Below are 23828 nucleotides of genomic sequence, written 5' to 3' on the forward strand. Positions count from 1 at the left end.
TTACGGTACTACAAGAAATCAGAACGGAGATATCAGGTCATTTTCCACTCACACAATATTCCAAGAATTTGTATTAGAAGAAAGTACAAATGCAATGCTGACCTGTGAGTACTTGATCTAAGAACTTGAACCCTCAGATATAAAACAGTGCAAACATTTATGTTCAAGGGAAAGAAATCAGCACAACAGTTCACCACAAATAGACATTCTCACGCTCAAAACACAAATGCATTAGAGGTGTTCTGTCATATAAATATGTTCGTTAAAACAAAATTTGTCAACCTCAGAACCTATTGGCTTTCAATAGCTAGAGCTGGCTTTGATACGTGCAGGAATCTACAAGATACATTAGAAAATATGAGTTTAGATTAAGAGGCATTGGCACAGGTAGAAGTTACGTATATATGTATGTATATAAACACATGCAAATCTTGCTTGCAAAATGTGGAATGGGACTCCAGATTGTTGCAGTAAGACTCATACTGCTAGAAGTAGGAGGTAAAATCTGTGCTGGGCAGTCCATCCATTTTGTGAACTGATCATATGGGCTCTCGCCCTAACCAACATACTACTGAATATATGATTTTCTCTTGAAAAAAACACAGACAAACCATTTCAAAAGGGGCTTTAAATGCTCTACCAGAATCCAGCAGGGCTCTTCTTACATTCCTATGTAAGGATGCATTCCACCACTGGAATGCATCCTCTAAGAGCTTCTTTGAAACTGAATTCCGCCCTCAGGCTGAAAGAGGCTTGACACCCCTGGTCAGTGGGGGTTGGTGGCTCCGATGTCAGTGGGGCGTTGAATCTGCTCCGGGTTTCAGGCAGCCCTCTAAAGGAGCTATCCAAGTTGCTGAACCCAATCCCCAAAATTGGTCCAGCCCCTTGGAGACCTCCTTTAGAGTTCTGACTGAAACCTGGAGCAGATTCACTGCCCCACTGACATCAGAGCCACCAGCCCTTGCTGGCCTTGGTTTATAACCATGTTTTCAGCCCTGGACAAATTTTTCCCAGGGTACTGCTCCAGTAAAAGTCAGACTGATAAGACCTGCATGTCGAGAATTATGGGATTCCTGAATTAGTTAGCTGTCATGACCAATTGATATAGTTCCAGCTTTTAAAAAAATCTGTGAGGAAGGTACACTTCTGTTCTATGCTAACGAGCATTTTTCCTATCTGACTCTTTCCCTCGGGGCAATAATAATAAACTCTTCCATAAAGTGTTTTGAGGTATATGGATGAAAAGTGCACAGCTTAGTAATCAGAGCTAGATACGTATATGTACTGGATGAATATTAAAGCTTCCCCCCCTTCCATAAATGACTGCTTAAAAATGGGAAGCCCATCTTCCTAAATGATTACATTTAGATTTCTCTTATAGAAGCCTGTGGCCCTGCCTGCACAGACATCAGCTCAAGAGTGTTAGGAGAAGGAGCAGTCCCCCAACCACCATTAATATGGTCTCTGTGGTCATTTCAATAGGATCATGTGGGAGCTCACACCGGTTGCCAGGTCTCTGGAATCCCAAAGCCTCAGACTCTTGTGCTGCCGATTCTTAAAAGACAATAATAGGATAAGCAAGGCAGGGCTTAGAGATGTGTTCAGCGGCAAAAGGGTAGAAACAGAGGCATGAAGGCCAAGGAAACGGAAAAAAATTAAGAAAAACACTTAATGAGTGCTGGGATATCCCCCAAATTTTCCAAAGGAAATATTGGGAATTGGGGTATACAAAATCTCATGCAATATTTTCTCTGTGATTAGTGAATTGTTTTTAGTGTTTAAAAATAATACTACTGCAAACCCCTAGATCCAAGAGGGGAGGAGCTGTAGCTCAGCAGTACAGCACACGCTTTGCATCCATGCACAGTGTCCCAGGTTCAATCCCCCGTTTCTCCAGGTAGAGCTAGGAAAGAATTCTGCCTGAAACCCTGGAAGAGCTGCTGCTGACGCAGCAGACCAACGGGCTGACTCAGTATAAGGCATCCTCCTGTGCTCCTAAGATTCTAAAGGTAGTAATTTCAGACTTGCTAATGGCCCTGACCTTTAAACTTGCCACCCTTAGGCCTTGAGAGTGGGCCCTCAAACCAGAGCCGGAGCCAAATCCTGGGCCCCAGAAACCCTAATCCCATACAAACCCCACTGAAATTAAGAGATTGCTTCGGAGCTTTGCTTGATGGGTTGTGAAGACGGTTAACATTCAGCCAGAAGCAGCGTAGTTTACCGTTTTATAGCTGCCTCCCTGTGTTTGCATATGTGCGAGATGGATAACGCATCTGCTGAGAGTTTTATGTCTCCTGCAAGCCATTGTTTAGCACCAAGAATTCAATTGTCTGATATTGATAGTCCCATTTATCACTCAACTTCATAATACTATCTGTAACAGAGGATAACGCTCCTAGCAGATCAGTCAACATAAGCAGCTGAAAACCAAAGAAATAAATAAACTAACGCCGGGCTGAAATTTTCAGCACAGCTTTTTTCACCCCCAAAGAATAAAAATAAAATAAAAATGGAGAGTGTGTGTGTGTGTGTGGGGGGGGAAGAAGTTTTGACAAGTGGTGGAGACGGTGGCAGTGGCTTGTGTGTGTTGGAAATTGATGTGCAAGCGGGCCACCACGTTCCCCAATAATGCATGCGGAAGGCGGCTACATCAGGATATAGCAGCATTTCTGAGGCACTGCGGGGGGGAGATGGCGGCTGCAAATGACAGTCAGCTATTTGTTAAAGAACACGCACACAAAAGCCACACCACCATTGTTGCCGTTTGTCAAGGTCCCCTCCAAAGTCAAAATATTTTAACAATTTATCCTGCCCCCAAGAAGTTAGCCAAAAATGCTACTGCACTTTTGCGGACTGTGAATGGGGGTGTGAAAGTGGGGTGGCATTTTTGATACAGCTTTAAAATAAACACATTTCCCCCCAACAACCCCAGTCGAAAAACATATAATGATGACGTGGACTTTTTATGTGTGCATCAAGATTTTAGAAAAATATAGATGTATTCCAAATATCCGTTGAAACGCCATTCTTTTTTGATGGACACATCATGCACCATTTGATCATTGGAACAGGTACGTAATCCCGATGGGATGCTCTGGAACTGTCTGTCTCTTCTAGTGCTATAGTTTCCATCTTCTTAAAGCGAGGGTTGTGCTGCACCCGTAACACACAGTTGTTGCAAAGGCAAAAATCTGCAGGGGAGAAAAAGGCAAGATGAGTTTCATGCCAGACAGCTTTTAATCCCATTCCACCACCACCTCGCCCCCATGCTGTCATTGTCATGGTATACTAGTCTTGCATGCTCTCCATTTCTCCAAGTAGTCAAAATGTCAAACACGCAGCACTATCTGGGCCTGGTTTTGTTAAGATGCGTGTGTGATCTGGACACTTTGTAATAGCTGCTTTATTTCCATATATGCCAACAGAGCAGGGATGGGTAACATGTGGCCTTCCAGATGTTTTGGCCCACAACTCCAATGATCCCTCACCATTGGCTAAGCTGGCTAGGGCTGATGGGAGTTATAGGCCAAAACACCTGGAGGGCCACAAGCTGCCCACTCCTGAGTAGAGGCAAACAGCAGCAGAGACTGCTGTACGGCAACAGACTCCCCCTGGAACCCTAGACAGAGCTCTGCATATGCAAGGTGAGACAGTGGAATGCAGGGGTTGGAGGGCTGCAACCCAGGTTCAAATCCCTGCTCAGCCTTGAAGCTCACTCAGCAATTTGGGGCCAGTCACCATCTCTTAGCCTAACCTACCTTGCAGGGTAGTTGTAAAGACAAAAGCAGAGAAACATGTACACCATCCTGAGCTCCATGGAGGAAGGGTGGGAGATGATGATGATGATGAAATAGTGGTAGCTATTGACAGTGTTGGGCTAGATCAGTCTTCCCCAACCTGGATGTGTTGGACTACAACTCCCATAAACCCTTACCACTGGCCATATTGGCTGAGGCTGATGGGAAACTGAAGTCACAAACATCTGGAAGGCACCAGGTTGGGAAAGGCTGGGCTAGATGGTACAAGGCAGCTTTCTATGTTCCTGGAAACAGTAGGTAAGGGGGCTGTCACAAGAGGTAAAGGGGCAGGACCAGTTACTTGGTAACTTGTCAAGTAATACGAGGTACACGCAATCACAACTGGTGGTTCCCCCGGGGAGATGTGTGATGGTCCAGTCTCACTAATGTGCCTTCTGGGAAATGAGTGTTTTGTGAGCAGCTATGCCTAACCTGACAGCCATTTTTATAAATGGGCAAACTGCCCATGGCAGCCATTTTGTGAGAGCACCCATGACTCTCAACATTCCAAATGTGCCAGCCGACCCAGAAAGGTGGGGAACAAGTGAATGGTTTCAGTTGAATTCCAGACTGTGGAGCAAGTGGTCTACTTGTAGCTATCCAAGGTCCTGCAACTCCAGCCCAGCCCAGCCTTACCTAGGAAGCTACCTTACGCTGGGCTCAGCTAGCCCAGTGTTGTTGACCCTTCCAGGGTTTCAGGCTGGGTCTTTCTGTAGCCTTACCTGGGGAAGCTGGGGATTGAATGGGGATGAAAAGCATGTGCTCTACCTCTGAGCTATGGCCCCTCCCCACACAACAAAGACACCCCCTGTCTTTGTTGTACCCTGTGGGCTCCCTCCCTTGATCAGGCTGGCCCAGGAAGGCAGGCCAGAAACAAAATGGAAAGAGAAGAGGCTCTTTGCTCGTCCCTGCCAGAATTATTGGAAACCTGGCTAAGGACAGGACGTGCCACCGAATACTTACTGAAGCTGCTATGCTCAAGTTATATTCATGCTCATTTAGAAGCGGTTTGTGGGAGGTAGTGTTGGACTGGAGGTTTAAGCTGATCTTAAATGGGTGGCCATGCAAAGAGGTTGTGGCTGCTTGCAGTAGAAAGGTTCCAAAATAAAAGACGAAGATGGCCGCATGGTAAAGAAAATCCTGAAAAGAAAAAGGGAAACACAGAGTTTGCTTGAGCCAATAGAAACAGTACGTTTGCCCCATTTCATGGTTTGTTTTAACAACCAGCAAAGCACTTGGCATGAAACCCCTCCCCACACAAACCGACAAGAATAAAACTACTATGCAGGGAGAGAATAACTCACTTCTAAAGTACAGAATTCACTTGCAGAATTTGTTGCCACACAGACAGTATTGCTATGATGGCTACGGACATACATGGATTCAAAAAAGGAACTTAGGGTAGCATACATGAGCTTATTCTCCTCTTCTTCAATTACTATTTGCATCCATCCATAATAAAGAAGAAAAGGGGAATAGGCATAAAAGAATAGGCATGCTTTTAAAAAAACACCATACACTTATATGACATCTTACAACATATTAAAATATCCTTTTACATCCACAAGAAGGACGTCCAATCCATAAAGATGGATTTACTTGGAACAGTTGATCCAAAAATACTTATTTTTCACTTATTTTGAAATTTCAGAGTCAGGTTGGCATTAACCCTAGGTTTAGTATAAACAGTATTCCTCCTACCTCCATTAAAACCACATTCCATGTCTTCATCAACAACTCTTAATTTTTGGAATGTTCATGTCCTTCAACATTTTTGCTAAGGAGATCTTTGCTGCTACTAACAATAGCTGTATCAGATCTGTTTGTTTATTGGTTATATATTCTGGAATCTACCACTAATAGCAGTACTTCCTTCCCCTTGCTATCCTTACAATAACTCCATGAGATAGGGTTGGGCTGGGGTGAGAGATGGTGACACACCCCAGGCCATCCAGTGCTCTTCATGGCTGAGCGGGGATTTGAACCCAGGCCTCCTTGGTTCAATTCCAAGATTCCAGTTTTCCCCAACCTGGCACCCTCTGGATGTGTGGGGCTAAACTCCCATGATCCCAGTCAGGTTGGGGAAGGCTGAACTACATTACATGTGCTCAATGCATTTTCTCATGTCTACGGTGACATCCCAAGGATGCTTTGATCTGGGGTGCTTCCAGACAAGGCTTTATATTGTGCAATCGCCCTGCCTCATTCATGGAATTTTACATGTGTGTGTGTCAGGCTTGTAACCAGCCTACAAGTTTGGGGCAGGGGAGTAGGTGGGGCAGTTCATCTGGTTTGTAGGCCTTTTAAAGAGAAAATTGTGAAATGTTTTTAAATTATATGTTTGTAAAGCAATTTGGGGAGGGGCAAAGAAGGGGGAAGGCCCCCTCGGCTATGGGCCCTGTGTATGTGTGTGTTTAGACATCATTGTCTTCAATTGGTAGCCCGCCCATATTTTCTCACTGCTTCTTCCACCTTTATTCTTACCAGAAAAAAATCTGTTAAAGAAGAGGGTGTCTCCAGCAGCAATTTACTCTGACCTGGCTGCGTTTGGAGGTCGTTAGGGATATATGACGTCATGGCCATCCAGCAGCCACCCCGGAGCTTTTCAGGGAAAAACCAGATTTCCTGAGACTGCTTAAAGTCTGATTCTTTTCCTTAAGTCAGGTTCTGCCCAGCTCCTGTGTGCCCCAACCCCCACGTTTACCTCAGGTATGCTAGCCCTGCCCAGGAGTGTGCCTTTCACCATGACCCCAGTCAAGGGGTGTTTCCTGTCCCTACACAAACCAATTAATGTGTCCTCAGAAGTAGCTCCCACTGTGGTCAATGAGGCTTCTCCCCTGAACGCCACATCAGAACTTACAGAGATCCCCCTCAACTGAAATGGCACAGTTTAAAGCCCAAATTCCCTAAAGGCTGCAAAGCACTTTACTAAGTTGCAATTCCCCATTTATTTTATTGGTTTTTACCTTCAAAAGTAACTAATTCACACCTTTGTTACAGTGATCCTGCACACCACTGGGATAGAAAGGGGGCTGTTTTCCCCTGCATGCCTTTCCCAGCACAATCATAAGTGCATCTGCTTGGAAGTAACTCCTCTTCTGGTCAATGAGACTTGTCCCCTGAACGCGCACATCCGAAGTAACTAATTCACACCTTTGTTCCTGGCATGGTCAGGTTAGAAAGGGGCTGGTTTCCCATTCCTGTGTTTTCCCTGTGTGTCTTTCCCAGCACAAACCAGTAACTCCCATTGTGCTCAACGAGGCTTGCAATTAAGAAGAAGAAGAAAATACGGGAGAGCCTGGAGGGGGAGAGGAAGCCTCTCTTATTGATTGATCAACCCCTGGTTCACTCCAACCCCCCAACCCCCCCAGAAGTATGCTCTGGGAAGTGACTTAGAATGGTGCGATGCCCTCGCTTGTGGAACCCTGCCTAGATCAAAACTGGCTCCTTGAAAAATGCGGGTAAGCCATTCCTTCCTTCTCCTTCCATTGTTATGGAGACATCCTTGAAAAAAAGACAGAATAGCTGCACAGTGTCTTTTGATAGCTAGCTGTAGGAACTCTCCACCTGGAAACACCCTTAAAACTTTTCCTGGATTGTCCTGGATGCAAAGTTCCTAACTCTGAATTCTCCTAGTGAGTATACTGAGTCATTCTTGACTAATAAATTTGGCAATGGTAAGAGCGTGTGCCCATTAAAGATACCTATAAAAGTCAGTTCCTGGTTTTCCATCCCACTCTAGTGTTATCAAGAGTTTCTTGAAACAGAACCAGAGGTGGAGCTCAATTAGATTCTACACGGCAAAATAAACTTGAGTATAATTTGGATCCCGGCTGCAAGCACGCTAAACTTGCTCTGAAATGCACCCCCAGATACTGAGGTCCCCCAAGTCAAGATGCAAGTTTAGGTTTTCAGGAACTCAAGTGGAATAGTTGGGTTAGGTTAGCTACCTAATTGTAGCTTGGGGGTTCTCCTGGAGCCATCTTTGTCACTTGAGGCTCAGGTGGCCTCAGTGGCACCGAGTGCCTTCTACCAACTTTGGTTGGTGGCCTAGCTATGCCCCTATCTGGCCAGGGATAACCTGGCTACTGTTGTCTATGCTCTGGTAATCTCCAAGTTAGATTACTGCAATGCACTCTACGTAGGGCTGCCTTTGAAGACGGTTCAGAAGCTGCAGCTCATGCAAAATGCGGCGGCCAGATTGATAACACAGACCAAAAGGTCTGAACATATAAGACCGACTCTGGCCCGCTTGCACTGGCTGCCTGTATGTTTCTGAGCCCAATTCAAGGTGCTGGTTTTAACCTATAAAGTCTTACATGGCTTGTGACCAAGATACCTGATGGAGCACCTCTCCCGACATGAACATACCTGTATACTACACTCAACATCTAAGACCCTCCTCCGGCTGCCTACACCAAGAGAAGCTTGGAAGATGGTGACAAGAGAGAGGGCCTTTTTGGTGGTAGCCCCCAAAGATTATGGAACGATGTCCCTGATGAGGCCCGCCTGGCGCCAGCATTGTTATCTTTTCAGTGCCAGGTTAAGACCTTTCTCTTCTCCCAGGCATTCGGCAGCATATGATGAGTGTTTAATCGGTCCTGGAATGTCTTATGATTATAGTTGTTTGCTTTTGAGATTGTTTGTTTGAAGTTGTTTTAGATACATGTTTCTTTTGTGTATATTGGGGTGGGTTAGGGTATTTTTAGAAATGTGATGTTTTTAATGTAGTATTTTATTGTTTTAAATTGTTCTTGTGGTACATGGCCCAGAGTGGCTGGGTGACCAGCCAGATGGGCGATTAATAAATTTAATAAAAAAATAAAAAAATAAAAATTGTCTGTTCATTTTTAAAATGTAAATTGTTTTAAATCTCTGTATATTGCATTTTTAATGTTTTTGTAAACTGCCCAGAGGGCCTCGGCTATTGGGTGGTATAGAAATGTTAATAATAATAATAATAATAATGATGATGGTGGTGGTGGTGGTGGTGGGCTATCCCACCATTAGGAGTGAATGGCAGCCATTCACTTATATGGAGAAACTCAAAGGGGTGTACTTAGGGCATAACTCAGTGTTACAGGGGACACATGGCTGCTGCCGACTCATGTCTATCTTTAGTAAAAGGGACATCTGATGGACGTCATCACACTCAATGCTTCTCTGCCCCCAGCAAGCAGCAACCAAATGCTGCCGAAGAAAAATGCTAAATACAATTATGGCATGTCCCATGCTCCCTTTAGTAAAAATTACCAGGGATAAGTGTGGGGCAGATGTGAGTTGGGAACATTCCCACGACATCTAGATAGACCCCCAGGTTGATCCCTATAACTTCTCCCATTTGAGAGAATGGCTGTGGTTCAGTTCATTCTTAAGAAGGCAAAAAGCAAAGCACTTTGTTTAGGGGAGAAAGTTGCAATGGGGAGCAAAGGCCTCCACTTCAGATTCGGGGCATATACATGCAATGTGCCTCTGTGTGACATCTCAGAGCGATGCAATGCAATCTCCAGGATTCTTGCAATATACAGGCTTCCCCTCCACGCCACCCACAGGAAAAGGCATTCTGCTAGAATATTATAAAAACAGATGAAGGGATGCAAACCAGGTGCTGCAAAGCAATAAAAGAAGACAATTCCTGCCCACTAGCTTACACAGGGAAGCCAGGACCCGGTGTAAAACAGGCAGGTGCCATAAAACATGCAGCATAATAAGCAGATTGTAATGAGTTTGGACCAAGGACCACCCTTCATGTTTGAGGCAGTTAGATGTCTACTGTACAACTCCTTTGCCCAAATTCCTGGCACCTTAGCAGAAGAAGGGGAGCGGACACATCCTTATGAGTAGCATAGTGTGTGCAGGACTTCAGAGGGAGATGATCTCATTTCCTCTACCCAGTTGCCCTGCCCTGGAACTTCCTCTCCCCCTTGGCAACAATTACAATGAAGTTCTCTGTCACCAGCCGAAGTAAAAGCCAGGACTTTCGCAGCTACGAGAGCAATTTTTGCTGGAGGGGCACAGGAAGTTTAGACAGGACACTAAGCTCCCAGATTATTACTGCTGTTATTTAAATATGGGCAAAGCTGGGAAATAGTTTGAACAGAGTTGTCAAAACTGGAATCCATCCATCCGTAGGAAGCTGCCTGAGTCAGACCCTAGGTCCATCTAGCCCAGTATTGTCCACACTGACTGGCAGAGGCTCTCTATCCCTACCTGGAGATGTTGGGGATTGAACTTGGGACTTTCTGCATGCAACGCATGTACTCTACCACAGCGCTGTGGCCCCGTTCTAAAAGGGCATTGCATTGTGGGAAAACTGAAATTGCAGCCACCCCAGTGAGTCCAAACTCATGGCCCTGGTGTTCCTTTCAGCACTGCTGCCAGGCTACCCTCACCAGCCCTGGGTCACTCCCTGGTATTGGCAGCCAGGTAAACTCTGCTGCTGAGGCACGGCCCACCAAGGGTACTTTGCCCAGGTCCCCCTGAACACTCCACCAACTCTGGTGGCAGACTGCTGGTTCCACTGCATTCCACTGCCGTTCTATCCCACATGGCTCAGACTTCCTTTAGGCCACCCAGTGATGTACCCTGGACTCAAGGAACCTTGGGCAGCAAGAAATGCTTGCCCTTGCCTCCTGACTGGCTGCACTGCTCACTGCCAGCCTTTCCCTGTCTGTTGCCCTCCAGATCTTTTGGACTGCAACTCCCAGCATTCACGACCACTGGACTTTCTGGCTGGGGCTTATGGGAGCTGAAGTCCCAAACAACCGGAGGGCACCAGGTTGGGGCAGCTGCTGCAGGCTGAACTCTGCTGCCAACTTCAGTCTTCAAACCACAGCTGCTTCACCCAGACTGGCTCCTGCCTTGATAAATCCACTCCAAAGGATCCGCAGGACCAGTACCTTTCCCAGTATCAGCTTCACATCTCTGCCCTCCATTTGCACAGACTGACTGCCCAACTCCTTACCCCCAACATTGCCACCCCACCTGGCAATGGTTGCCTGGAGCTGTGCACACTCTCCTGAACCCTCTTTTCCTTCATCCCATCCAGGTGAACCTTCCTGCATCTGCTGCTATAGCTAGAAAGGAACCTTCACAAACTGATGCAGCAGACCAGGTGTGCTGAGCCGAGGGACTACATCTGGCCCTCCGAAGTTCCCTGGATGGAAATGCCCCCTTCCCCTGGCTCCACCCTCTTTCCCTTGATCGCCGAGCATTTGCTTTTCTGCAATTCCAGCCCTCCTTCTGAAAGGTCGGAATGCCTTATCTAAACTTGGCTTAGTTTCTGGCAATAAAAGCTTGAAGCTAACGTACGTTGGTATTTTGCGTATATTTGGCCCTGCCCCATTTTCCCTTCAGCCCCAGTCACCGCCGGAATGCATCATTCTCCAAAATCCCTGCTGAAGACTTTGGAATATCAGTTCCTGGAGAAGCCCAGCACCGTTCTGCTCTGCTTGTGCACTGGCCAGAGACCCTGCTGGGCCAAGAATGCTGACAATGTCCATCAAGGCAGCTCTTCTGTTCTTAAGACAAGACACAAAGCCATGCAGCAGGCAGGTTTGGGCTTGTATTAGCCCATACACATTCAGTATCTGGGTTAAAACAAAGGTCAATAAACAGCGGTTACCTATGACTTGGGTTCCTGCCTTGAGCAGGGGGTTGGACTCAATGGCCTTGTAGGCCCCTTCCAACCCTACTGTTCCATGATTCTATGACCTTACACATTCAAAATGGAGGCAGGTCGGCCTATTTACGTATAGAACTAGAGAAGATGATATGCAACTTCTATAATTTAACGGGTCCATATGGCCCCATGGAGTGAACTAGGGGTGTTTTTCAGACAAAGCCAGTGCTCTACCACAGAGTAATCAGTCAGATTACTGAGGACAAAAAGGATATAAAAACAGTACAGCAGGGGTGGGGAACCTTTTTCAACTTGAGGGCCAAATTCCAATCTGGGAGAGGTCTGTGGGGGGGAGGTGCGTGGGCTCTCTCTCTCTGTGGGTGTGGCCAAATGCAAAGTGGGTGTGCCTTAAAGCAGAGTGGGTGTGGCTAAAATAAGATTACTGATTTAAAGCCTACTCAGAAGTAAGCAGATCAAGGCTTTTGCATGCCTACTCAGAAGCAAGCAGGACTGAATCACTCAGCAGCACTTTCAAAGCCTCTGCATGTCTACTCAAAAAGAAGCATGAACCTCATGTCTACTCTCAAGTAAGCAGGGCAAGATTCTGCAGGACAAGTCTCAGAAGTAAGCAGGACTTAATGACTCAGCAGCTTCCTCCCCAGGTCCTGCTCCCTTTTCCCTGCAGGGAAAAGCTCTTATCTCCAGTCATCAGCTGGTCTGGGGGAAGAAGCTGGCAGGGGAAATTCCCTGGACAGGAAACCCCTGCAGACCATATCTGGCCTGTGTGTGTTAGAGGCTCCCCACAGGATCTTTAATTGCAAAATCTAACACTAACATATAACCACACACAAATAATAAAAATCCTAGGAAGCCTGGTTCTCTAAAACCTACAAAAAAATAAACCTAATGCATTTTGACATTCACGTCTTCATCATTAAAGACTATCACATCGAACCGAATTTCTCCTCTCAACCCAAAGCTATCTCATAGATATTGGTCTTATTTGTGTGCTATGCATTACTGTTAGATTCTGCAATTAAAGATCCTGTTTTTTTGTGAGCCGCCCAGAGAGCTTTGGGTACTGGGTGGTGTAGAAATGAAATACATGAAATGAAATTATATGAATAGTGTTTATATCATTTTTTTCTCCTCAATTCTGTTTTGGATGCATGATTTTGGGGAAGGGATATTCTGTGTCTTTACTTTTGGGGGGACAGATCACTAGGGATCACATAAACTGTGTCAGCAGCTAAATCTAAGCAGTAGGTCATCAGTTAGCCACCCATGGTCCAGACTATTATTGTCCACAATCAGCCATTCTTTCACTGCTGGTGTAGTTTCAGCCTTCCAATAGCAATCTTGGCAGCAACCAGCGGTTTCAAGATATGGCTTTTTACAGACGTTAGAGATCTGTTATCAAAATCAAAAGGATCCATTACACAAAAATAGGGTGGGGGCTGAAATGCCCCCTACCATGCCCTTCGTGGCCCAGACAACATCAATGGGCCTGGCCACGCCCATTAAAATCAAGCCCCTGCCCACTGTACCTTTCTCCATGATGAGAGAAGCACAGAGTTCTGTGCCTCTCTCAGCACAGAGGAAGGGACTTGTCTGGTGCTGGGAGGAGCGGTTTCTCCCAGTAGTGGTTGAGTCGGGCGCCTCCTCTGTGCACCTCTCACTGTCCCCTTTGGCCAGTGCTGGAAAGAGCGGCTGCTTCTTCCAGTGCTAGCTGAGACCCTGGCTTCGTGAAGCATGTGTGATATCCATGGAGGTGGGGCGTGCCACCAGTTGCCACTTGGCCAGTGCTAGGAAGAACGGATGTTAGGAAGAGATCAGTGATAACAGTGGGAATTCCACCAGGGTGCGGGGCTTGTAGGCCAAGCCCCACCCCCTGGAGGAACTCAAGCAGGCCCCATGGGACAGTTTTGGCCAGCGAGCCAGATGTTCTGCACCCTTGCATTATTTATCTATTAAATTTATTAGTCGCCCATCTGGCTGGTCACCCAGCCACTCTGGGCGATGTACAACAATAAAAACAGTTCATACAATAAAATTCAACATTAAAAACATCACATTTCTAAAATTACCCTAGCTCACCCCAAACGCCTTCCTGAATTATAGCATTAGTCCCAATGTTTCAGCTTATTATAGACAAGAAAGCACTGTTTCAGCATTTAGTGTACTGGACCTGTGAACGTATGTATGGATTGGGCCTAAAGCTCTCATGAGATTAGAGTTATGAAGCATTTAGACATTGAACTGACATCTACTTATTTCCAGTTTTTACCACATCACTTTTTAAATGCTTACCAAACGGTTCCAATCAATGGCAATTCTCTCTCTATAACTGAAGAGAAACACGCAGAGGAAGGAGATAGAGGTGAAACAGGCTGTCACGGACACAAACATGACCCAGCCTTGTAGCAGCGGCAAAGGGATTTTGGTGGAAGCTACTAAAATCCAGACTAGTGCTCCAAGCAGCTGTAGAAGAATGACACAAAAAGAAAACAAACAAACCAAGTTTAACTTTTAAAGCTAATAATAAATATATATGTATATTGTGTGTGTGTATAAACTGTAGTGAAAAAATCCACAAATTCATACCAGGAATGTTATCATAAGAATGTTATCATCTGAAAGAAGGGGAACTACTCTCATTCACTCTATGTACGACAAAATGGACCTTATCTCATATTTAGTAGCACACTCTTTGCTGTGTGCACACACTTGTTGACACAATCGGACCAACGCATTCTATGCTGTAGCATACGGAGTAATGGGGAGGGGCAACATTTTGGGGGCAGATGCCTTTGAAAGCTGAGTGACTGCAAGGAATTCAGTAGTGGAAGTTTTCCCCATCACCTTATCAGCTTGCCAGGAAATGAATCCTCTGATCAATTTCGGTTTGTCACACAGCTGTTAAAGAGACAGGAGTTTTGCCAGGAAAAACAAAATGGCAACCCTACTACGTAAGGAGGCCATTTTTTTACTGGTCCTTCTCCTGCACCTTTAGTCTGCCCTGCTATAATTAAACAGATATGTTTCTGGCACCATTTTATCATAGAATCATAGAATAGTAGGGTTGGAAGGGGCCTACAAGACTATCGAGTCCAACCCCCTGCTCAGTGCAGGAATCCAAGTCAAAGCATCCCTGACAGATGGCTGTCCAGCCTCATCTTGAATGCCTCTAGCGTCGGAGAGCCCACTACCTCCCTAGGTAATTGGTTCAATTGGTTATCTCCATGCCAAGAAAGGATTCCTGTGATTTAAGATGCAATCCTATACTCCTGATTTTAGATGCAATAGGGGGTACTTCTGAACTCAATGGGGCTTACTTCAGAGTAGACATATATAAGATTGCACCAACGTTCCATCTATTATGCAGCTGTTCAGGTGCAGTAGTGGTGAACTTCATACCTGTGGGCCAAATCTGGCCCTCTGGGCTTCCCCAGATGGCCCCTTTCCCTGGCCCCACCCCCTTTCCCTCTACCTCTGACTGTTTGATGGTTTCCTGGTGTTTATGTGTTTTTTCTCCCATTCTAAAAGGTTGAAACGCCTCTCCTAAGGTTTAATTACTGGCAGGAAGGGCTTTAAGCTAAAATATGCTGCTGTTTTGGCCCTGCCTCTTTGGCCTTCAGTCCAGCCCACTGGAATGCGCCCCCTCCCCCTTGAGAGCACCTCTGAAATTGAATTTGGCCCCCAGGCTGAAAAGGGGTTCAAAAACTGTATGTTAGAGGAACAGAAGCAGGGGCCCTAAAAAGAGGCGGCAATCCTTCCAATTAGAGGGAGGGCATGGAAGCACACGCCCCACACTGGGGTGGGTGCCTCCATTGTAATTGTGTGCTTTTATTGTAATCACTGGGATAGAGGTCACAGAACAACTAGCATCAGGTTTAGCGAGCGTATGTGCTTCTATAAAAGCCTTCTTCCTGCTTTGGAGGTGTGTAATCCAAAAACACAGACACATAGCACATGCTGGTCCAGTTGTTTAAACAAAAAACATAGTAACGCACCTTGGTAAATATGGGACCTGATCTGTGTGCCTCATGAATTCCACGCCAGGTCACATGACCGCCTCCAACATGGTTGCCTGCTAGATACACCTGCCAGTTTCATGCAACAAGTGGTTTGGCAAGAGTCTAAAATAATTCTTTCAGTGCAGTTCTCTTCCTTTCTAGATTAAGGGTGCAATTCTATGCCCGTTAACCTGGGAGTAAGCCCCACAGAACTCAAATGGGACTTGTGAGGAGACAAATACAGGATTTCACTGAAAATCTGACACCAAATTGGAACTGGCAAGAAACAGTGACCTATTTAAAACTTTGTGAAGCTGATACAGTAATTTAAGGAGGAATAGTTTTGTGAACTGGCTTTCCAACTTCCATCTTTGTTTTGCTGATTAATGTCACAGATCCTTCAGCATGTTTACTTAGGCACTCAATAGGCGTATATCTGATTAAACATGCATAGTATTGTACTGTTAATCTCAGACCCCCCCCTTCAAATATGGCATAGGATATCTTTTAAACCAGAGGTGGGGCAGCTGTGGTCCTCCAGATGTTGTTGGCCAATCACTGGGGATGACAGAAGTTGCACTCCAACATCACCTGGAATAAGTCCCCCACTCCTCCATCTACTTTTGAATAAAGCATATTTGGGTTTCTGGAAGATTCTTATTTATATAACCATTTCGTGGGGAAAAATCGACAAAACAACCCATTTTGATGGAAGTGAAATGACTTCAAAATTATCATTGCCTTTTCGAGGCAGACCTACAAGCACATTTGCTTAAAAATACTTTTTCCCCCCATTCCATCTTTGCCCCCCAAACTCCCTACACACACACACTTATTTTTACAGTTTCCTGCACAACAGATTTTTATTGTTAGTTGCTTTGAGTACCATTTTTGGTGGAAAGGTGGGCTATAAATTAAACAAACGAACAAATAAACTAAACAGCGCCCACTTTTAAAGGGCTTTTTTTTTTTTTTACCACAGAATACATTGCTGGGAGATGTGGAGAAGCAGGTAACGTATCAGGTGCAATGAGTGCAGTGTGGGTTTGGCCATGCTGACTGGGAATTATGGGAGTTGTAGTTAAACACCTCTGGAGGGCACCAGGTTGAGGAAGGCTGTTCTGAAATAATCTCTCATTGCTGATGCGTGTTTCCAGGTCCTGGCATCGAAAATAGATTTAAGGTGCAATCCTATGCATGTTTAGACAGAAAAAAGCCCTACAATTCCCAGTGTTTCCCAGACAGCCATGTTGGCTGGGGAATGCTGGGAGTTGCAGGGCTTTTTTTCTGTTTAAACATGCATAGGATTGCATCCTTAAAGATTTATTATGGCCAGATAACCATCTTGGGGCGCTTAGAAGCCCTATTACGCACACATATTCCAAAATAAATCCCAAAATAAATCCCACTGTGTTCAGCAGGCACTTCTCCTGATTATGTGTGCATAAGACTACAATCTTTTAAGTGGAGAAAATTAGGAGATTTTATGGAATCAGAGAAGTCTGATAGCACAGTATTAGAGCACAGACGTTGCATGCAGAAGGTCTCCGGTTCAGTCCCTGCCATCCCCATACAATATTTAGGATGGGGCTAATCTTTCCATTGATATTAATGGAAGATTTTTTTTTCTAAATTTAATTGCCACGTGAATGTGGAATTTAGGCAGGCGCACAGAGAAGGGAGGGTAAGCCTTTCCTCCCCAACGGTGATACCCCTGGAATTCCTCCCTCTGCATGGCAGCTAAGCTTAGGAAAAACCTCTTCTTAGCAGCAATGGAAAGGTTTTTTTCTAAGCATAATTGCTATGCAGGGGGGTTGGGGGGAGCATTGCAGCATGTGGGGAGGGGGCTTTACCCTTCCCTCCCCGGCTGCAATCCCCCTTGAAAATTGACCCCTGCATGGCCATTAATCTGAGAAAAAACCTTTTACTGGCACCAATGGACACTTAGGGCTCTAGGAATAGATCTGGAGCTATGGGAAATAGACTTGGGGTCAGGGGCTCAGCCCTAGCAACAACCCTGCTTTGCATGGCTAAGCCAAAATGGGATGGCTAAGTTTTGCTAACTGTTTTGCATGCCACAGCTTTTCTGTGATTTTTCCAGGGAAGGCCTGATAGGGTGCAACAGTGTCTCTCTGTGTGTAAAAATACATGTCCCTGTTGCCAAGGCAACAGGACCAACCATTCCAGTCATGCCGAGACAGAAATCACTGTAGCAAGCCAGGGAACATTGGCTTGGTTGTCTCAGCCACAGGGACATGCTTCCCCACTCAGTGAAGGCAATGTGGCTTTGTTAGCCCTCAGTTATGACACTGCTACATAGAGCTGGAATGTCATCATACTCAGTATGTGATCCCTGATTGGTTGGGATTATGCAGTGATGGAGAGAAGAATGGTGCTGAAGGAACAGCAGAGAAGGGGAGGGGGGGATACAGTGACTGCAAACAGAAGCCCCAAAGAGATACATTTGAGTTTGGGTGAGAATGTTGTGCCCCCTAAAAGCCCCCTTTCATCACGAACATTTTTTGTAGAATTAAGTGCAGTCCTAATATATTACAGTTATATGCCACTTTTCCTCCAGGGAGCTCAAGGTGGTTACCAAGAAGACTCTCATTCAGGTACTGATGGGACTGAAACTGCCTTAGTTTCAGCAAAGCTGCATGTGCCTCCTGGCCATGTTCTGGACTTACTGCATGTCCGTACTTGAACTGGAGACATACAAATTGTCCAGCGTTTGTTTGGCCTTTTGAAAATGTCAGGCCTCGGAGCCTATCGTTAGTTTTGGTGGTTCCAGTGCAGAGAGCCACAACACTCCATTTCAAGCAGGGGTGGGCAACTTGTGGCCCTCCAGATGTTTTGGCCTACAATTCCCATCATCCCTCACCACTGGCTATGCTGGCTAGGCCTGATGGGAGTTGTAGGCCAAAACATCTGGAGGGCCACAAGTTGCCTACCCCCCTGCTTTAAAGAATCTTACACTTATGTTAGATGCCCTCAAACTACCTGAACTACCTTCACTTCTCAGCTGCTGAATATTTATGATTCTACTAACTAAACAAGAAGGGAGTTTACTTTTGATCTTATGGGGGAAACACTATTCTGCTCTTAACTGCTAGTTCATTCTGGAAAATTCTAGGCACATACAGCATAATCTGATATCTGTTTACCAAGTTCCACTGTATACATGGGGACTTACTCTCAGGTAATTGGCAGAGGATTTTGCAGCTTAAGTTTTCAAGCAGGTGTCTTGCTTAGTATCCCTGCTTGAGTACAGCAGGAGCCAAACAAAAGTCATTCAATTTCACAACTGCTTCCTCGCCTGCCCCCACCCATCTCTAAGATATTATTTTGTACTGTAAAAAGGTATATGACCACATGGATCAATGTATGAATTACTTCCATGTAGCGTAAATACTTTCTTTGGTTGTAAACCAGTATATTTTAAATTTTATACCAACCAATGAGTATGCAAACCTGATCAGCAAATATATGAATGGTAAAAAAAGGAAAGTTGATTTAAATCATGGGACATGATGGTGATTTCACCCTGCAATGAAAGGGCAGATTTTAAAAGCAGGAAGAGCCTGTGACTAACTGGACTACTGTGCAGGCCAGTAATACAAGTTGTTGCAAGCCAAAGTGTACCATCCACTCTGATAGTTATATTCTGTAAATCAGAGGCAGGGAGCCTTTTTTCTGTTGAGGACCAGTTTGCCTGTGTGTTTGTGGGAGTAATCTTTTGGAAGCCACATGCCAATGATAGGTAGGGCTAAACCACCAGTGGGCAGAGCCACTCCCTTTCTCCCTCCCTCCTTGCCAAGTGGGCTGCCAGGCCAGAGACAGACAACTCTTGAAAGAAATCATAGAATAGCAGGGTTGGAAGGGGCCTATAAGACCATCGACTCCAACCCCCACATATGAACTGATTGCTTGCCAAGGGCTGCAGGACAATAGGCCAACTTCCCTCAGTTAGCTTTTCCAGTGATTGCCCTTAGTGCAGCTAGGGATGCGAGGAACGGAGGAGGGAAACATCCTGCAGCTCTCTTTGCTGAAGCATGGGGGAGAATGGATTTTAGGAGGGAGCATGGCAATGCAGGGGAAGAATAGGGACAGGAGGGAGTAGTAGGAGTAAAATAGGGACAGAAGTTTCAGCAACATAGCTGTGTTTGAGAAAGGTCAAGGAGATGGGCATGGGACTCATTTGCACAGGTGAGAAGAAATGGCCATGTTGCCAGCAATGTTTCTAGCAGGGATCCTAAGGCTTTAACAATGGCAGAGTAGGCAGAAATTCAGCAGGCGACAATTTTCCAATACCTACCATCAACTTGCTGGGGAAAAATGCCACCTCTTGGATTTCTGCATGCCACACAGCAGCCGTTACAGAGGGAAGAAGATGGCCACTCTGCCACTCAACCTGCTTTAGGAGAGTCATTCCATTTCAGAGAAGCTCTCGGGGCCACATTCCAGGTAAGGCCGAAGGCAGAAGGGGGTAAGGTCAAAAAGACCAGCATATTGCAGCTTAAAGCCCTTAAATTACTACCAGTAATTAAACCTTAGGAGAGGCATTTCTACCTTTCAGAAATGAGGACGAATCTGCAGAAAAGCCAAGAAACCACCAAGAGATTGGTCGTTAGGGGAAAGGGGGCGGGGCTAGCAGAAGGGGGCATGTCCATCTAGGTAACCCCAGGAGGCTGGTCTGGGACCCAGGAGGGCCAGATTTGGCGCACGGGCATGCAAGGTTGTGATCTGCCCTCAGGAAGAAGCCATGCACAAGACCGTGTGTCACCACCACAAACTCATTTTGAGTGTGGCCTGTAAACAAAGCTGGCTTAACCTGGAATGGAAGGGGTGTCTGAACAGGCCTGGCTGAAGATGAGGTGCTGAAGAGAGTGTGTGTAGGGCTGGATAAGTAAAATTAGGCACTTATAGGCAAAGGCCGGAGAGCTCAGCACATCTAGCTTGCATAACAAGGTACGCCTTGTACAATTTCCTCTTCTACACACCTATTAAAGGTGCAGAAGCTCTGTCCTCTTTTACGTCCAGCCATCCTAACAGCTGCCGCCAGTCAGACAGACAGTACTGGGTTAAATGGACCCTTTAAAGCCCTAACAGGTTTAGGACCAGACTACCCGAAGGAATGCCTTCCCCCATATTCTTGCCCAACTGTTAAGATCAACCTTGGAGGCTCTTCTCTGGATGGTGCTACCCACAGTGGTGTGATGGGTGGCTACCAGGAAAAGAGCCTTCTCTGTAGCGTCCCCCATCTGTGAAATGCCCTTCCCAGGGTGATCCAGCACATGTCCTCAACATATACATTTAGACACCAGGCTAAGACCTTCCTGTTCCAGCAGGAATCTAATCTTTAATCTGTTGCTCTGATTATTAACTTTATTATTGGCTCTTAAATGTTTTGATATTTTCATTAGTTGTATTATTGTATTGGTTGTTATTTTATTGTTGCTTGGGGTTTTTATGATTGTAAACTGCCTCGAGGGAATTTGTCGATTGGGTGGTATTTAAACTCGATAAGGGAGCAATCCTATGGCCGCTAGACAGTGGCTAGACGGCCATAGGATATGCTGTTTTCCAGGAACCGATATCGGAGGCTGCGCTCCGAGGTCGGTTCCCGGAAAACCGACCTTCCCCCACGTCTGCGCTGCCTCACAGGCAGCACAGAGAAGCCCCATCCTCTGTGCTCACAAGAGGAGCACACAGCAGCTGAAAAGGGGCAGGGCTGGGGGCGTTCCAGGGCGGGAAGAGCGGATCTGCCTGTATGTCACATCCAATGTGTCCTACAGCAGCCTCCTCTCCTGCTCTGCCCCTCGCAGCTAGATGGCTGAAATGGGCTGTCTAGCAGAAACAGCAGGGCAGGAGAGGCATGGAAGGAACGATCCCCCCACCCCCTGTGCTTCTCCTGCCTTGCTTTGGATAGGCGGTCACTTCCAAGTTTGGAGGCGGCTGCCTATCTAGATAGGATTGCGCCCTAAATAAACAAACACTGATTTTGTATAAGGCAGCTTAGTATATTCATATTGATTGGGGCGGGATTACATAACCGCAGGAAGCATTTAATTAGGGATGAAAGAGGTCAAAGTAGGACTTCCAGGGCTGAGAAGAGAAACAAGCATTGGTGGGAGAAGTGGGTAAGAGAGGGGACTCTAGTAATGATGTCAAAACGTATTATTTAAGGGCGCAACCCTATGCATGCTTAGACAGGAAAAAGTCCTACAATTCACAGCATTCCCCAGCTAGCATGAGAAATGCTGGGAGTTGTAGGACTTTTTTTTCTGTCTAAACATGCATAGGATTGTGCCCTAAATCTATAACTGCCCTATCCTTTGGGTAATGTAACCATCATTTGAAAACACACACACACAATACGACAACAACAAGTAAGCATGGAAAACAAAGTAAGGCTGTACAGTATGCATCTCAAATGGGAAACTAGAAGAGTTGGAGCTAAGAGGGATTGTGTGGGGACAGAAAAGAACATTTGACTAAGTTGGGGCTAATGGACTAGTTGGCCATCTTCTCTTGTGCTGAACAACAGTGTGAGACATGCAGATATCCAACAGGTGCAGCTTTCTCTCCAGTGTTAGGAATATATATATCGCCTTTCTTCTCTCAGGGAACTCAAGGCTGGGTGCAGAAGAGGTTCCCCACTGCAGTGGCACAGGCCAGACGTGCAACAAGGTGGCTCCATTATGTGGCAGTGATGGGTGTGTGTGGGGGGGGGGGAGAGGGAAATGTCATTGAGTGATTTTTTGCTGAGGAAGAAAGAAAGAAGCAGCTACCCCAGGAACAGTAGATTTGTATGGACGCTGGAAAAATAAATAAAAGGAACCCCTCTTCTTAAAATTACAAGGTATCTGATAGTCCTTCCGCAAAAAAAAATTACAGAGATTGCGAAGAGATTACAGCCGTGATGCTATACAACAGCCTACCACAATCTGATACCCTCCAGATGTTTTGAACTACAACTCCCAGGATCCCTGACCATTGGCCACGTTGGCTCAGGCTGATGGGATCTGAAGTATGCCCATGTACACCAGTTGCTGGGGAACAAGGGCGGGAGGGTGCTGTTGCACTCATGTCCTGCTTGTGGGCTTCCCGTGGGCAGCTGGTTGGCCACTCTGTGAACAGAACGCTGGCCTAGATGGACCCTTGGTCTGATCCAGCAGGGCTCTTCTTATGGAAGTCCAAAACAGCTGGAGAGCACCAAGTTGGGAGGAAGCCCCGCTGAACTCAAGGAGGCTTACTTCTGAGTAGACACGCGGGGGGGGGCGCACTTGTTGCACATTTGCTCCGCCTTGCTGCTCCCTCGCTCCAGTCGCCCCCCCAACGCGCCCCAAGCGCGGCATCCCCCTCCCCCGTCACTTACTATCTCTAGGCAGATGAAGGCCCCCGAGTAAGTGCGCAGGATCTCCACGCCGGAGGGGAGGGTGATGCGCGGCGGGGGGTAATAGGCGGTGGCGTTGGGGGGCGGCGGCATGGAGCTCCCGCCTCGGGCAGAGATCATGGTGGCTGCGGGATCCGAGCGAGCGGGGGTGGCGGCCGAGTTAGAAGGAGCCCCTGACGTGGCCGCGGCCAGGTAGGGCGGGCAGGCAGGCAGGCAGGCAGGCAGGAGGAGGAGGGACTGGGAGGCGAAGAGCCGCAGGTGGCAGGCAGGGAGCGCGTAGCTTGCTGGGCACCGCCCCGCCGCTCGCCCGCCCCCGTTCTTCGCTCGCCCGCCCGCCCGCGCGGCCTTCGCACCCACCTTGCTGCGCCTTCGCACCGCGCGGACCCTCGCTTCTTTCATGACGCTTCTGTTACTGGACAGAAGGGGTGCGCTCGGCGCTGCGCAAAAGACCTTGGGTAGTATCCCGTGTTAGTCCTACTTAGAGTAGACCCATTGAAATGAATGGGATTGAGTTAGTCATGATTAATGGAAGCCCCATTCATTTCAATGGGTCTCCTCTAAGTAGGACTTACATTGGCTTTTACCCCTTGTCCAGAGAACCCACTAAGGGCCAAAACAGACATTCGTTTAAATCTATGTTTAACAGCTAGGTCTCCCCCAACCCTGCCCCTACACCTTCAGTTTTACTGTTGACTGGGTGCAGGGCACCCACTCCGGATTGGGACCCTAGCATGTGGTAGGGGGACTTTTAAGATCCGGATCCGGGGCCCTGCTCCTACAGTAGAGTAAGGATACAATCCTATGCATGCTTAGACAGAGAAAAAAGTCCTACAACTCCCAGCATTCCCCAGGTGAGAATGCTGAGAGTTGTAAGACTTCTTTCTCGGTCTAAGTGTGCATAGGATTGCAACCTAATTAAAAACAACAACACCCAGGTAGTGCCTAGACACAGATTTAAAGTAATGTCCGTTTTGGTCCTAAGAAGTGGATCCAACTTA

The 23828-nt window shown here is 46.5% G+C and overlaps 1 protein-coding gene across 2 annotated transcripts; it reads right to left on the reverse strand.

The window, feature by feature from the left end:
• Positions 1 to 37: 37 nt before the first annotated feature.
• MAL2 (mal, T cell differentiation protein 2) lies at positions 38 to 23014 on the reverse strand. Of its 2 annotated transcripts, XR_014790008.1 has the most exons (5): positions 22813 to 23014; positions 13729 to 13899; positions 4761 to 4937; positions 933 to 3191; positions 38 to 808 (listed from the first exon to the last, which is right to left on the reverse strand). XR_014790008.1 is itself a non-coding variant. In XM_084848901.1 (4 exons), the coding sequence occupies exons 1-4, from the start codon at positions 22948 to 22950 to the stop codon at positions 3120 to 3122; spliced, it is 558 nt and encodes a 185-aa protein (XP_084705027.1). In that variant the 5' UTR covers positions 22951 to 23014; the 3' UTR covers positions 42 to 3119. The 2 variants fall into 2 exon arrangements, 1 of the variants encoding a protein (XP_084705027.1); XM_084848901.1 differs by having other exon boundaries at positions 42 to 3191.
• Positions 23015 to 23828: the final 814 nt, after the last annotated feature.

The sequence above is a fragment of the Heloderma suspectum genome, chromosome 4, assembly GCF_057233095.1.
Source record: "Heloderma suspectum isolate Gila_16-S chromosome 4, 16-S_ref, whole genome shotgun sequence".
NCBI classification, from domain to species: domain Eukaryota; kingdom Metazoa; phylum Chordata; class Lepidosauria; order Squamata; family Helodermatidae; genus Heloderma; species Heloderma suspectum.

Coding starts and splice junctions, on each gene's coding strand:
- MAL2 (XM_084848901.1), bottom strand. CDS start 22,950: ATGATCTCTGCCCGAGGCGGGAGCTCCATGCCGCCGCCCCCCAACGCC. Junction 13,900..22,812: donor CCTTCATCTGCCTAGAGATA/GTAAGTGACGGG, acceptor ATTCTTCTACAG/CTGCTTGGAGCACTAGTCTG. Junction 4,938..13,728: donor CCATTGATTGGAACCGTTTG/GTAAGCATTTAA, acceptor TTTTCTTTTCAG/GATTTTCTTTACCATGCGGC.